The 17,960-nt window shown below is 36.3% G+C and overlaps 1 protein-coding gene across 1 annotated transcript in view; it reads right to left on the minus strand.

The window, feature by feature from the left end:
- Positions 1-988: 988 nt before the first annotated feature.
- LOC124023170 (Fc receptor-like protein 5) overlaps positions 989-17,960 on the minus strand; it is a gene marked incomplete at its 3' end in the record, with an annotated part of 28,635 nt that continues 11,663 nt past the window's right edge. Inside the window, 7 exon segments of the mRNA XM_046337703.1 lie at positions 989-1,231; positions 1,936-2,211; positions 3,468-3,668; positions 3,671-3,709; positions 4,240-4,345; positions 4,348-4,514; positions 5,593-5,637. Coding sequence (XP_046193659.1) covers positions 989-1,231; positions 1,936-2,211; positions 3,468-3,668; positions 3,671-3,709; positions 4,240-4,345; positions 4,348-4,514; positions 5,593-5,637 — 1,077 coding nt within the window.

The following is a 17,960-nucleotide window of genomic DNA, read 5'->3' on the forward strand; positions in this document are numbered from 1 at the left end:
TAAAGAAGAACCACCCAGTTTATAATGCAGGTTTCAGCACCTCTTAACAGTGTAAAGAAGAACCACCCAGTTTATAATGCAGGTTTCAGCACCTCTTAACAGTGTAAAGAAGAACCACCCAGTTTATAATGCAGGTTTCAGCACCTCTTAACAGTGTAAAGAAGAACCACCCAGTTTATAATGCAGGTTTCAGCACCTCTTAACAGTGTAAAGAAGAACCACCCAGTTTATAATGCAGGTTTCAGCACCTCTTAACAGTGTAAAGAAGAACCACCCAGTTTATAATGCAGGTTTCAGCACCTCTTAACAGTGTAAAGAAGAACCACCCAGTTTATAATGCAGGTTTCAGCACCTCTTAACAGTGTAAAGAAGAACCACCCAGTTTATAATGCAGGTTTCAGCACCTCTTAACAGTGTAAAGAAGAACCACCCAGTTTATAATGCAGGTTTCAGCACCTCTTAACAGTGTAAAGAAGAACCACCCAGTTTATAATGCAGGTTTCAGCACCTCTTAACAGTGTAAAGAAGAACCACCCAGTTTATAATGCAGGTTTCAGCACCTCTTAACAGTGTAAAGAAGAACCACCCAGTTTATAATGCAGGTTTCAGCACCTCTTAACAGTGTAAAGAAGAACCACCCAGTTTATAATGCAGGTTTCAGCACCTCTTAACAGTGTAAAGAAGAACCACCCAGTTTATAATGCAGGTTTCAGCACCTCTTAACAGTGTAAAGAGGAACCACCCAGTTTATAATGCAGGTTTCAGCACCTCTTAACAGTGTAAAGAAGAACCACCCAGTTTATAATGCAGGTTTCAGCACCTCTTAACAGTGTAAAGAAGAACCACCCAGTTTATAATGCAGGTTTCAGCACCTCTTAACAGTGTAATGAAGAACCACCCAGTTTATAATGCAGGTTTCAGCACCTCTTAACAGTGTAAAGAAGAACCACCCAGTTAATCTGAATGTCAAGGTTTGTCATATTCTCACCTGTCACAGTCATCCAGCTCTCTGGTGATTCTCCTTCAGAGTTGGTACACTTGTAGAGTCCTTCATCTGACTTGGATACTGCAGGGATGGTTATCTCTCCTGTAGTCTCAGCCCTGATGAGGGATCCATCTTTGTAGAAATCAGCTGTGAGGTCAGAGGGAGTTACCTGATATCTGCAGCTCAGAGTCACAGAATCTCCCTCAGTCACAGGAAGGGCAGGGCTCTCCAGGATCACAGCTCCAGCTGTATATAATATATAAACATCATATATAAACAGGTCTCTCCAGGATCACAGCACCAGCTGTATATAATATATAAACATCATCTATAAACAGGTCTCTCCAGGATCACAGCACCAGCTGTATATAATATATAAACATCATATATAAACAGGTCTCTCCAGGATCACAGCACCAGCTGTATATAATATATAAACATCATATATAAACAGGTCTCTCCAGGATCACAGCACCAGCTGTATATAATATATAAACATCATCTATAAACAGGTCTCTCCAGGATCACAGCACCAGCTGTATATAATATATAAACATCATATATAAACAGGTCTCTCCAGGATCACAGCTCCAGCTGTATATAATATATAAACATCATCTATAAACAGGTCTCTCCAGGATCACAGCTCCAGCTGTATATAATATATAAACAGGTCTCTCCAGGATCACAGCAACAGCTGTATATAATATATAAACATCATATATAAACAGGTCTCTCCAGGATCACAGCACCAGCTGTATATCATATATAAACAGGTCTCTCCAGGATCACAGCTCCAGCTGTATATAATATATAAACAGGTCTCTCCAGTATCACAGCTCCAGCTGTATATAATATATAAACATCATATATAAACATAACATCAGCTATCTGAAACCAGATGAACCACTAAACACTATAATGTTAGTAGATGGTGTTTGTGGACATACCATGTACTGTGATGTTGACAGCATTGCTGTGTTCTCCAGACCCAGACTCACACCAGTACACTCCACTGTCTGATGGTATTAGTGACACGATGCATGAAGACCCTTGTGGTTTCCCCCATTTTCTTCCACAATCTGAACGATCCCCAGAGACTGTGGATCTCTTCAGTCTCCATCCAGCAGAGTTCCCCTGAACCTCACAGCTCAGAGAGACAGACTCATATTTAAAAAACTGAGATCTGTCAGGACTGACGCTCAGAGAAGCAGGAAGAGAGTGATCTGAGAGAGAGAGAGAGAGAGAGAGAGAGAGAGAGAGAGAGAGAGAGAGAGAGAGAGAGAGAGAGAGAGAGAGAGAGAGAGAGAGAGAGAGAGAGAGAGAGAGAGAGAGGAAGGTAGAGAGGAGGAGAGAGTGAGAGAGAGGAAGGTGGAAGGAAGAGAGAGAGAGAGATCATGAGAAGAAGAGCTCCGTTTAGTATAAAAATAAATGCTTTGTCATACCCGTGGTATTCGTTTCTCATATACCATTGCTTCCAGACAATCAGCATTCAGGACTGGAACCACCCAGTTTATAATGCAGGTTTTAGCACCTCTTAACAGTGTAAAGAAGAACCACCCAGTTTATAATGCAGGTTTTAGCACCTCTTAACAGTGTAAAGAAGAACCACCCAGTTTATAATGCAGGTTTCAGCACCTCTTAACAGTGTAAAGAAGAACCACCCAGTCTATAATGCAGGTTTCAGCACCTCTTAACAGTGTAAAGAAGAACCCCCCAGTTTATAATGCAGGTTTCAGCACTTCTTAATAGTGTAAAGAAGAACCACCCAGTTTATAATGCAGGTTTCAGCACCTCTTAACAGTGTAAAGAAGAACCACCCAGTTTATAATGCAGGTTTCAGCACCTCTTAACAGTGTAATGAAGAACCACCCAGTTTATAATGCAGGTTTCAGCACCTCTTAACAGTGTAAAGAAGAACCACCCAGTTTATAATGCAGGTTTCAGCACCTCTTAACAGTGTAAAGAAGAACCACCCAGTTTATAATGCAGGTTTCAGCACCTCTTAACAGTGTAAAGAAGAACCACCCAGTTTATAATGCAGGTTTCAGCACCTCTTAACAGTGTAAAGAAGAACCACCCAGTTTATAATGCAGGTTTCAGCACCTCTTAACAGTGTAAAGAAGAACCACCCAGTTTATAATGCAGGTTTCAGCACCTCTTAACAGTGTAAAGAAGAACCACCCAGTTTATAATGCAGGTTTCAGCACCTCTTAACAGTGTAAAGAAGAACCACCCAGTTTATAATGCAGGTTTCAGCACCTCTTAACAGTGTAAAGAAGAACCCCCCAGTTTATAATGCAGGTTTCAGCACTTCTTAATAGTGTAAAGAAGAACCACCCAGTTTATAATGCAGGTTTCAGCACCTCTTAACAGTGTAAAGAAGAACCACCCAGTTTATAATGCAGGTTTCAGCACCTCTTAACAGTGTAAAGAAGAACCACCCAGTTAATCTGAATGTCAAGGTTTGTCATATTCTCACCTGTCACAGTCATCCAGCTCTCTGGTGATTCTCCTTCAGAGTTGGTACACTTGTAGAGTCCTTCATCTGACTTGGATACTGCAGGGATGGTTATCTCTCCTGTAGTCTCAGCCCTGATGAGGGATCCATCTTTGTAGAAATCAGCTGTGAGGTCAGAGGGAGTTACCTGATATCTGCAGCTCAGAGTCACAGAATCTCCTCAGTCACAGGAAGGGCAGGGCTCTCCAGGATCACAGCTCCAGCTGTATATAATATATAAACATCATATATAAACAGGTCTCTCCAGGATCACAGCACCAGCTGTATATAATATATAAACATCATCTATAAACAGGTCTCTCCAGGATCACAGCACCAGCTGTATATAATATATAAACATCATATATAAACAGGTCTCTCCAGGATCACAGCTCCAGCTGTATATAATATATAAACAGGTCTCTCCAGGATCACAGCTCCAGCTGTATATAATATATAAACATCATATATAAACAGGTCTCTCCAGGATCACAGCTCCAGCTGTATATAATATATAAACAGGTCTCTCTAGGATCACAGCTCCAGCTGTATATAATATATAAACATCATATATAAACAGGTCTCTCCAGGATCACAGCTCCAGCTGTATATAATATATAAACAGGTCTCTCTAGGATCACAGCTCCAGCTGTATATAATATATAAACATCATATATAAACATAACATCAGCTATCTGAAACCAGATGAACCACTAAACACTATAATGTTAGTAGATGGTGTTTGTGGACATACCATGTACTGTGATGTTGACAGCATTGCTGTGTTCTCCAGACCCAGACTCACACCAGTACACTCCACTGTCTGATGGTATTAGTGACACGATGCATGAAGACCCTTGTGGTTTCCCCATTTTCTTCCACAATCTGAACGCTCCCCAGAGACTGTAGATCTCTTCAGTCTCCATCCAGTAGAGTTCCCCTGAACCTCACAGCTCAGAGCGACAGACTCTAATTTAAAGAACTGAGATCTGTCAGGACTGACGCTCAGAGAGGCTGGATAAGAGAGAACTGAGAGAGAGAGAGAGAGAGAGAGAGAGAGAGAGAGAGAGAGAGAGAGAGAGAGAGAGATAGATAGATAGATAGATAGATAGATAGATAGATAGATAGATAGATAGATAGATAGATAGATAGATAGAGAGATAGAGAGAGAGAGAGAGAGAGAGAGAGAGAGAGAGAGAGAGAGAGAGAGAGAGATAGAGAGATAGAGAGAGAGAGAGAGAGAGAGAGAGAGAGAGAGATAGAGAGAGAGAGAGAGAGAGAGAGAGAGAGAGAGAGAGAGAGAGAGAGAGAGAGAGAGGAAGGTAGAGAGGAGGAGAGAGTGAGAGAGAGGAAGGTGGAAGGAAGAGAGAGAGAGATCATGAGAAGAAGAGCTCCGTTTAGCATAAAAATAAATGCTTTGTCATACCCGTGGTATTCGTTTCTCATATATCACGGCTTCCAGCCAATCAGCATTCAGGACTGGAACCACCCAGTTTATAATGCAGGTTTCAACACTCTTCAGTGTAAAGAAGAAACAGTTTATAAGTGTAAAGAAGAACCACCCAGTTTATAATGTTTCAGGTTTAACAGTGTAAAGAAGAACCACCTTTATAACAGTGTAAAGAAGAACCACCCAGTTTATAATGTAGGTTTCAGCACCTCTTAACAGTGTGTAAAGAAGAACCACCCAGTTTATAATGCAGGTTTCAGCACCTCTTGGAGTATGGAGATATATATATATAGATATTAACCCATACAAATGAATGGTAGTATGGAGATATATATAGATATTAACCCATACAAATGAATGGTAGTATGGAGATACATATAGATATTAACCCATACAAATGAATGGTAGTATGGAGATATATATAGATATTATCTCACATCACAGAGTAATGAATGAAGAGACATTTTACAATTATAGAACAGGTGATGAATATAGAGAAATATTACTATTATAGAACAGGTGATGAATTTGGAGAAATGTTACTATTATAGAACAGGTGATGAATATAGAGAAATGTTACTATTATAGAACAGGTGATGAATATAGAGAAATGTTACTATTATAGAACAGGTGATGAATATAGATAAATGTACTCACCTCCACCTTGTCCGAGGCTACAGTATACCAGTGTACTCAACAGCACTGAAACACACAGATAGAACTATCACTATGGTACATGATGTAAACACTGAAACACACAGAGAGAACTATCACTATGGTACATGATGTAAACACTGAAACACACAGAGAGAACTATCACTATGGTACATGATGGAAACACTGAAACACACAGAGAGAACTATCACTATGGTACATGATGTAAACACTGAAACACACAGAGAGAACTATCACTATGGTACATGATGTAAACACTGAGCTTTACCACAGATATTATTGTCTTTAATAGTATAGTGACACATTTTTGAGTCAATCTAATTAACAATTAATACAAACATCCCCAACAAAATCATTCAGTTTAAGAGGTATCTGTTTTTCTGCTTTTAATCCAACACATTCCCTTTGTTGGCCTCCCACATCTACTGTAGAAGGTGTGTTTTGCTCTACGACCCCCAAAGGTGTCACAAGACTCGACTGAAGATAACCCATACAAGTGAATGGAAGTATGGAGATATATATAGATATTAACCCATACAAATGAATGGTAGTATGGAGATATATATAGATATGAACTCATACAAATGAATGGTAGTATGGAGATATATATAGATATTAACCCATACAAATGAATGGTAGTATGGAGATATATATAGATATTAACCCATACAAATGAATGGTAGTATGGAGATATATATAGATATTAACCCATACAAATGAATGGTAGTATGGAGATATATATAGATATTAACCCATACAAATGAATGGTAGTATGGAGATATATATAGATATTAACCCATACAAATGAATGGTAGTATGGAGATATATATAGATATTAACCCATACAAATGAATGGTAGTATGGAGATATATATAGATATTAACCCATACAAATGAATGGTAGTATGATATTAAGATATATATGGAGATATTAACCCATACAAATGAATGGTAGTATGGAGATATATATAGATATTAACCCATACAAATGAATGGTAGTATGGAGATATATATAGATATTAACCCATACAAATGAATGGTAGTATGGAGATATATATAGATATTAACCCATACAAATGAATGGTAGTATGGAGATATATATTAACCCATACAAATGAATGGTAGTATGGAGATATATATAGATATTAACCCATACAAATGAATGGTAGTATGGAGATATATATAGATATTAACCCATACAAATGAATGGTAGTATGGAGATATATATAGATATTAACCCATACAAATGAATGGTAGTATGGAGATATATATAGATATTAACCCATACAAATGAATGGTAGTATGGAGATATATATAGATATTAACCCATACAAATGAATGGTAGTATGGAGATATATATAGATATTAACCCATACAAATGAATGGTAGTATGGAGATATATATAGATATTAACCCATACAAATGAATGGTAGTATGGAGATATATATAGATATTAACCCATACAAATGAATGGTAGTATGGAGATATATATAGATATTAACCCATACAAATGAATGGTAGTATGGAGATATATATAGATATTAACCCATACAAATGAATGGTAGTATGGAGATATATATAGATATTAACCCATACAAATGAATGGTAGTATGGAGATATATATAGATATTAACCCATACAAATGAATGGTAGTATGGAGATATATATAGATATTAACCCATACAAATGAATGGTAGTATGGAGATATATATAGATATTAACCCATACAAATGAATGGTAGTATGGAGATATATATAGATATTAACCCATACAAATGAATGGTAGTATGGAGATATATATAGATATTAACCCATACAAATGAATGGTAGTATGGAGATATATATAGATATTAACCCATACAAATGAATGGTAGTATGGAGATATATATAGATATTAACCCATACAAATGAATGGTAGTATGGAGATATATATAGATATTAACCCATACAAATGAATGGTAGTATGGAGATATATATAGATATTAACCCATACAAATGAATGGTAGTATGGAGATATATATAGATATTAACCCATACAAATGAATGGTAGTATGGAGATATATATAGATATTAACCCATACAAATGAATGGTAGTATGGAGATATATATAGATATTAACCCATACAAATGAATGGTAGTATGGAGATATATATAGATATTAACCCATACAAATGAATGGTAGTATGGAGATATATATAGATATTAACCCATACAAATGAATGGTAGTATGGAGATATATATAGATATTAACCCATACAAATGAATGGTAGTATGGAGATATATATAGATATTAACCCATACAAATGAATGGTAGTATGGAGATATATATAGATATTAACCCATACAAATGAATGGTAGTATGGAGATATATATAGATATTAACCCATACAAATGAATGGTAGTATGGAGATATATATAGATATTAACCCATACAAATGAATGGTAGTATGGAGATATATATAGATATTAACCCATACAAATGAATGGTAGTATGGAGATATATATAGATATTAACCCATACAAATGAATGGTAGTATGGAGATATATATAGATATTAACCCATACAAATGAATGGTAGTATGGAGATACCCATACAAATGAATGGAAGTATGGAGATATATATAGATATTAACCCATACAAATGAATGGTAGTATGGAGATATATATAGATATTAACCCATACAAATGAATGGTAGTATGGAGATATATATAGATATTAACCCATACAAATGAATGGTAGTATGGAGATATATATAGATATTAACCCATACAAATGAATGAATATATAGTATGGAGATATATATAGATATTAACCCATACAAATGAATGGTAGTATGGAGATATATATAGATATTAACCCATACAAATGAATGGTAGTATGGAGATATATATAGATATTAACCCATACAAATGAATGGTAGTATGGAGATATATATAGATATTAACCCATACAAATGAATGGTAGTATGGAGATATATATAGATATTAACCCATACAAATGAATGGTAGTATGGAGATATATATAGATATTAACCCATACAAATGAATGGTAGTATGGAGATATATATAGATATTAACCCATACAAATGAATGGTAGTATGGAGATATATATAGATATTAACCCATACAAATGAATGGTAGTATGGAGATATATATAGATATTAACCCATACAAATGAATGGTAGTATGGAGATATATATAGATATTAACCCATACAAATGAATGGTAGTATGGAGATATATATAGATATTAACCCATACAAATGAATGGTAGTATGGAGATATATATAGATATTAACCCATACAAATGAATGGTAGTATGGGAGATATATGAATAGATATTAACCCATACAAATGAATGGTAGTATGGAGATATATATAGATATTAACCCATACAAATGAATGGTAGTATGGAGATATATATAGATATTAACCCATACAAATGAATGGTAGTATGGAGATATATATAGATATTAACCCATACAAATGAATGGTAGTATGGAGATATATATAGATATTAACCCATACAAATGAATGGAAGTATGGAGATATATATAGATATTAACCCATACAAATGAATGGTAGTATGGAGATATATATAGATATTAACCCATACAAATGAATGGTAGTATGGAGATATATATAGATATTAACCCATACAAATGAATGGTAGTATGGAGATATATATAGATATTAACCCATACAAATGAATGGTAGTATGGAGATATATATAGATATTAACCCATACAAATGAATGGTAGTATGGAGATATATATAGATATTAACCCATACAAATGAATGGTAGTATGGAGATATATATAGATATTAACCCATACAAATGAATGGAAGTATGAGAGATATATATAGATATTAACCCATACAAATGAATGGTAGTATGGAGATATATATAGATATTAACCCATACAAATGAATGGTAGTATGGAGATATATATAGATATTAACCCATACAAATGAATGGTAGTATGGAGATATATATAGATATTAACCCATACAAATGAATGGTAGTATGGAGATATATATAGATATTAACCCATACAAATGAATGGTAGTATGGAGATATATATAGATATTAACCCATACAAATGAATGGTAGTATGGAGATATATATAGATATTAACCCATACAAATGAATGGTAGTATGGAGATATATATAGATATTAACCCATACAAATGAATGGTAGTATGGAGATATATATAGATATTAACCCATACAAATGAATGGTAGTATGGAGATATATATAGATATTAACCCATACAAATGAATGGTAGTATGGAGATATATATAGATATTAACCCATACAAATGAATGGTAGTATGGAGATATATATAGATATTAACCCATACAAATGAATGGAAGTATGGAGATATATATAGATATTAACCCATACAAATGAATGGTAGTATGGAGATATATATAGATATTAACCCATACAAATGAATGGTAGTATGGAGATATATATAGATATTAACCCATACAAATGAATGGAAGTATGGAGATATATATAGATATTAACCCATACAAATGAATGGTAGTATGGAGATATATATAGATATTAACCCATACAAATGAATGGTAGTATGGAGATATATATAGATATTAACCCATACAAATGAATGGTAGTATGGAGATATATATAGATATTAACCCATACAAATGAATGGTAGTATGGAGATATATATAGATATTAACCCATACAAATGAATGGTAGTATGGAGATATATATAGATATTAACCCATACAAATGAATGGTAGTATGGAGATATATATAGATATTAACCCATACAAATGAATGGAAGTATGGAGATATATATAGATATTAACCCATACAAATGAATGGTAGTATGGAGATATATATAGATATTAACCCATACAAATGAATGGTAGTATGGAGATATATATAGATATTAACCCATACAATGGTAGTATGAATGGAAAGTATGGAGATATATATAGATATTAACCCATACAAATGAATGGTAGTATGGAGATATATATAGATATTAACCCATACAAATGAATGGTAGTATGGAGATATATATAGATATTAACCCATACAAATGAATGGTAGTATGGAGATATATATAGATATTAACCCATACAAATGAATGGTAGTATGGAGATATATATAGATATTAACCCATACAAATGAATGGTAGTATGGAGATATATATAGATATTAACCCATACAAATGAATGGTAGTATGGAGATATATATAGATATTAACCCATACAAATGAATGGTAGTATGGAGATATATATAGATATTAACCCATACAAATGAATGGTAGTATGGAGATATATATAGATATTAACCCATACAAATGAATGGTAGTATGGAGATATATATAGATATTAACCCATACAAATGAATGGTAGTATGGAGATATATATAGAATGAATGGTAGTATGGAGATATATATAGATATTAACCCATACAAATGAATGGTAGTATGGAGATATATATAGATATTAACCCATACAAATGAATGTAGTATGGAGATATATATAGATATTAACCCATACAAATGAATGGTAGTATGGAGATATATATAGATATTAACCCATACAAATGAATGGTAGTATGGAGATATATATAGATATTAACCCATACAAATGAATGGTAGTATGGAGATATATATAGATATTAACCCATACAAATGAATGGTAGTATGGAGATATATATAGATATTAACCCATACAAATGAATGGTAGTATGGAGATATATATAGATATTAACCCATACAAATGAATGGTAGTATGGAGATATATATAGATATTAACCCATACAAATGAATGGTAGTATGGAGATATATATAGATATTAACCCATACAAATGAATGGTAGTATGGAGATATATATAGATATTAACCCATACAAATGAATGGTAGTATGGAGATATATATAGATATTAACCCATACAAATGAATGGTAGTATGGAGATATATATAGATATTAACCCATACAAATGAATGGTAGTATGGAGATATATATAGATATTAACCCATACAAATGAATGGTAGTATGGAGATATATATAGATATTAACCCATACAAATGAATGGTAGTATGGAGATATATATAGATATTAACCCATACAAATGAATGGAAGTATGGAGATATATATAGATATTAACCCATACAAATGAATGGTAGTATGGAGATATATATAGATATTAACCCATACAAATGAATGGTAGTATGGAGATATATATAGATATTAACCCATACAAATGAATGGTAGTATGGAGATATATATAGATATTAACCCATACAAATGAATGGTAGTATGGAGATATATATAGATATTAACCCATACAAATGAATGGTAGTATGGAGATATTATACAAATGAAGATATGGAGATATATATAGATATTAACCCATACAAATGAATGGTAGTATGGAGATATATATAGATATTAACCCATACAAATGAATGGTAGTATGGAGATATATATAGATATTAACCCATACAAAATGAATGGTAGTATGGAGATATATATAGATATTAACCCATACAAATGAATGGTAGTATGGAGATATATATAGATATTAACCCATACAAATGAATGGTAGTATGGAGATATATATAGATATTAACCCATACAAATGAATGGTAGTATGGAGATATATATAGATATTAACCCATACAAATGAATGGTAGTATGGAGATATATATAGATATTAACCATACAAAAATGAATGGTATGGAGATAATATAGATATTAACCCATACAAATGAATGGTAGTATGGAGATATATATAGATATTAACCCATACAAATGAATGGTAGTATGGAGATATATATAGATATTAACCCATACAAATGAATGGAAGTATGGAGATATATATAGATATTAACCCATACAAATGAATGGTAGTATGGAGATATATATAGATATTAACCCATACAAATGAATGGTAGTATGGAGATATATATAGATATTAACCCATACAAATGAATGGAAGTATGGAGATATATATAGATATTAACCCATACAAATGAATGGTAGTATGGAGATATATATAGATATTAACCCATACAAATGAATGGTAGTATGGAGATATATATAGATATTAACCCATACAAATGAATGGTAGTATGGAGATATATATAGATATTAACCCATACAAATGAATGGAAGTATGGAGATATATATATATAGATATTAACCCATACAAATGAATGGTAGTATGGAGATATATATAGATATTAACCCATACAAATGAATGGAAGTATGGAGATATATATATATAGATATTAACCCATACAAATGAATGGTAGTATGGAGATATATATAGATATTAACCCATACAAATGAATGGTAGTATGGAGATATATATAGATATTAACCCATACAAATGAATGGAAGTATGGAGATATATATATATATATATAGATATTAACCCATACAAATGAATGGTAGTATGGAGATATATATAGATATTAACTCATACAAATGAATGGTAGTATGGAGATATATATAGATATTAACCCATACAAATGAATGGTAGTATGGAGATATATATAGATATTAACCCATACAAATGAATGGTAGTATGGAGATATATATAGATATTAACCCATACAAATGAATGGTAGTATGGAGATATATATAGATATTAACCCATACAAATGAATGGTAGTATGGAGATATATATAGATATTAACCCATACAAATGAATGGTAGTATGGAGATATATATAGATATTAACCCATACAAATTAATGGTAGTATGGAGATATATATAGATATTAAACATTCATCTGAAGGTAACCCATACAAATGAATGGTAGTATGGAGATATATATAGATATTAACCCATACAAATGTATACTGCTCAAAAATATAAAGGGAACACTAAAATAACACATGCTAGATCTGTAACCTTGTATGTATGTGTATAACCTTGTATGCATGTATGCATGTATGCATGTATGCATGTATGCATGTATGCATGTATGTAACCTTGTATGTATGTGTGTAACCTTGTATGTATGTGTGTAACCTTGTATGTATGTGTGTAACCTTGTATGTATGTGTGTAACCTTGTATGTATGTGTGTAACCTTGTATGTATGTGTGTAACCTTGTATGCATGTATGCATGTATGTATGCATGTATGCATGTATGTATGTATGTATGTATGTATGTATGTATGTATGTATGTATGTATGTATGTATGTATGTATGTATGTATGTATGTATGTATGTATGTATGTATGTATGTATGTATGTATGTATGTATGTATGTATGTATGTATGTATGTATGTATGTATGTATGTATGTATGTATGTATGTATGTATGTATGTATGTATGTATGTATGTATGTATGTATGTATGTATGTATGTATGTATGTATGTATACTGCTCAAAAATATAAAGGGAACACTAAAATAACACATCCTAGATCTGAATGAATGAAATATTATTATTAAATACTTTTTTCTTTACATAGTTGAATGTGCTGACAACAAAATAACACAAAAATGAGCAATGGAAATCAAATTTATCAACCCATGGAGGTCTGGATTTGGAGTCATACTCAAAATTAAAGTGGAAAACCATACTACAGGCTGACCCAACTTTGATGTAATGTCCTTAAAACAAGTCAAAATGAGGCTCAGTAGTGTGTATGCGCCTGTATGACCTCCCTACAATGCCTGGGCATGCTCCTGATGAGGTGGCGGATGGTCTCCTGAGGGATCTCCTCCCAGACCTGGACTAAAGCATCCGCCAACTGCTGGACAGTCTGTGGTGCAACGTGGCGTTGGTAGATAGAGCGAGACCTGATGTCCCAGATGTGCTCAATTGGATTCAGGTCTGGGGAACGGGCGGGCCAGTCCATAGCATCAATGCCTTCCTCTTGCAGGAACTGCTGACACACTCCAGCCATATGGGGTCTAGCATTGTCTTGCATTAGGAGGAACCCAGGTCCAACTGCACCAGCATATGGTCTCACAAGGGGTCTGAGGATCTCATCTCGGTACCTAATGGCAGTCAGGCTACCTCTGGCGAGCACATGGAGGGCTATGCGGCCCCCCAAAGAAATGCCACCCCACACCATGACTGACCCACCGCCAAACCGGTCATGCTGGAGGATGTTGCAGGCAGCAGAACGTTCTCCATGGCATCTCCAGACTGTCACGTGTGCTCAGTGTGAACCTGCTTTCATCTGTGAAGAGCACAGGGCACCAGTGGCGAATTTGACAATCTTGGTGTTCTCTGGCAAATGCCAAATGTCCTGCACGGTGTTGGGCTGTAAACACAACCCCCACCTGTGGACGTCGGGCCCTCATACCACCCTCATGGAGTCTGTTTCTGACCGTTTGAGCAGACACATGCACATTTGTGGCCTGCTGGAGGTCATTTTGCAGGGCTCTGGCAGTGCTCCTCCTTGCACAAAGGCGGAGGTAGCGGTCCTGCTGCTGGGTTGATGCCCTCCTACGGCCTCCTCCATGTCTCCTGATGTACTGACCTGTCTCCTGGTAGCGCCTCCATGCTCTGGACACTACGCTGACAGACACAGCAAACCTTCTTGCCACAGCTCGCATTGATGTCCCATCCTGGATGAGCAGCACTACCTGAGCCACTTGTGTGGGTTGTAGACTCCGTCTCATGCTACCACTAGAGTGAAAGCACCGCCAGCATTCAAAAGTGACCAAAACATCAGCCAGGAAGCATAGGAACTGAGAAGTGGTCTGTGGTCACCACCTGCAGAACCACTCCTTTATTGGGGGTGTCTTGCTAATTGCCTATAATTTCCACCTGTTGTCTATTCCATTTGCACAACAGCATGTGAAATGTATTGTCAATCAGTGTTGCTTCCTAAGTGGACAGTTTGATTTCACAGAAGTGTGATTGACTTGGAGTTACATTGTGTTGTTTAAGTGTTCCCTTTATTTTTTGAGCAGTGTATCTAGATATTTAACCTTCATCTGAAGGTAACCCATACAAATGAATGGTAGTATGGATATATACAGGAAGTTTCCATACACCTTATAGCCAAATGAATGGTAGTATGGAGATATACAGGAAGTTTCCATACACCTTATAGCCAAATGAATGGTAGTATGGATATATACAGGAAGTTTCCATACACCTTATAGCCAAATGAATGGTAGTATGGATATATACAGGAAGTTTCCATACACCTTATAGCCAAATGAATGGTAGTATGGAGATATATATAGATATTAACTCATACAAATGAATGGTAGTATGGGGTCTGACACCATGGAAACAGCTAGTCTAACTGGGGTCTGATACCATGGAGACAGCTAGTCTAACGTCATGGAGACAGCTAGTCTAACTGGGGTCTGACACCATGGAGACAGCTAGTCTAACTGGGGAGTAATACCATGGAGACAGCTAGTCTAACGTCATGGAGACAGCTAGTCTAACTGGGGTCTGACACCATGGAGACAGCTAGTCTAACTGGGGAGTAATACCATGGAGACAGCTAGTCTAACGTCATGGAGACAGCTAGTCTAACTGGGGTCTGACACCATGGAGACAGCTAGTCTAACTGGGGTCTGATACCATGGAGACAGCTAGTCTAACGTCATGGAGACAGCTAGTCTAACTGGGGTCTGACACCATGGAGACAGCTAGTCTAACTGGGGAGTAATACCATGGAGACAGCTAGTCTAACGTCATGGAGACAGCTAGTCTAACTGGGGTCTGACACCATGGAGACACTAGTCTAACTGGGGAGTAATACCATGGAGACAGCTAGTCTAACGTCATGGAGACAGCTAGTCTAACTGGGGTCTGACACAATGGAGACAAGTCTAATCTGGGGAGTAATACCATGGAGACAGCTAGTCTAACGTCATGGAGACAGCTAGTCTAACTGGGGTCTGACACCATGGAGACAGCTAGTCTAACTGGGGAGTAATACCATGGAGACAGCTAGTCTAACTGGGGTCTGATACCATGGAGACAGCTAGTCTAACTGGGGTCTGACACCATGGAGACAGCTAGTCTAACTGGGGAGTAATACCATGGAGACAGCTAGTCTAACTGGGGTCTGACACCATGGAGACAGCTAGTCTAACTGGGGTCTGACACCATGGAGACAGCTAGTATAACTGGGGTCTGATACCATGGAGACAGCTGGTCTAACTGGGGTCTGACACCATGGAGACAGCTAGTCTAACTGGGGAGTAATACCATGGAGACAGCTAGTCTAACTGGGGTCTGACACCATGGAGACAGCTAGTCTAACTGGGGAGTAATACCATGGAGACAGCTAGTCTAACTGGGGAGTAATACCATGGAGACAGCTAGTCTAACTGGGGTCTGACACCATGGAGACAGCTAGTCTAACTGGGGAGTAATACCATGGAGACAGCTAGTCTAACTGGGGTCTGACACCATGGAGACAGCTAGTCTAACTGGGGAGTAATACCATGGAGACAGCTAGTCTAACTGGGGTCTGACACCATGGAGACAGCTAGTCTAACTGGGGAGTAATACCATGGAGACAGCTAGTCTAACTGGGGTCTGACACCATGGAGACAGCTAGTCTAACTGGGAGTAATACCATGGAGACAGCTAGTCTAACTGGGGAGTAATACCATGGAGACAGCTAGTCTAACTGGGGAGTAATACCATGGAGACAGCTAGTCTAACTGGGGTCTGACACCATGGAGACAGCTAGTCTAACTGGGGAGTAATACCATGGAGACAGCTAGTCTAACTGGGGTCTGACACCATGGAGACAGCTAGTCTAACTGGGGAGTAATACCATGGAGACAGCTAGTCTAACTGGGGTCTGACACCATGGAGACAGCTAGTCTAACTGGGGTCTGACACCATGGAGACAGCTAGTCTAACTGGGGAGTAATACCATGGAGACAGCTAGTATAACTGGGGTCTGACACCATGGAGACAGCTAGTCTAACTGGGGAGTAATACCATGGAGACAGCTAGTCTAACTGGGGTCTGACACCATGGAGACAGCTAGTCTAACTGGGGAGTAATACCATGGAGACAGCTAGTCTAACTGGGGTCTGACACCATGGAGACAGCTAGTCTAACTGGGGTCTGACACCATGGGGACAGCTAGTCTAACTGGGGAGTAATACCATGGAGACAGCTAGTCTAACTGGGGTCTGACACCATGGAGACAGCTAGTCTAACTGGGGAGTAATACCATGGAGACAGCTAGTATAACTGGGGTCTGATACCATGGAGACAGCTAGTCTAACTGGGGTCTGACACCATGGAGACAGCTAGTCTAACTGGGGAGTAATACCATGGAGACAGCTAGTATAACTGGGGTCTGATACCATGGAGACAGCTAGTATAACTGGGGTCTGATACC

The sequence above is a fragment of the Oncorhynchus gorbuscha genome, unplaced genomic scaffold, assembly GCF_021184085.1.
Source record: "Oncorhynchus gorbuscha isolate QuinsamMale2020 ecotype Even-year unplaced genomic scaffold, OgorEven_v1.0 Un_scaffold_1523, whole genome shotgun sequence".
Classification (NCBI taxonomy): Eukaryota; Metazoa; Chordata; class Actinopteri; order Salmoniformes; family Salmonidae; genus Oncorhynchus; species Oncorhynchus gorbuscha.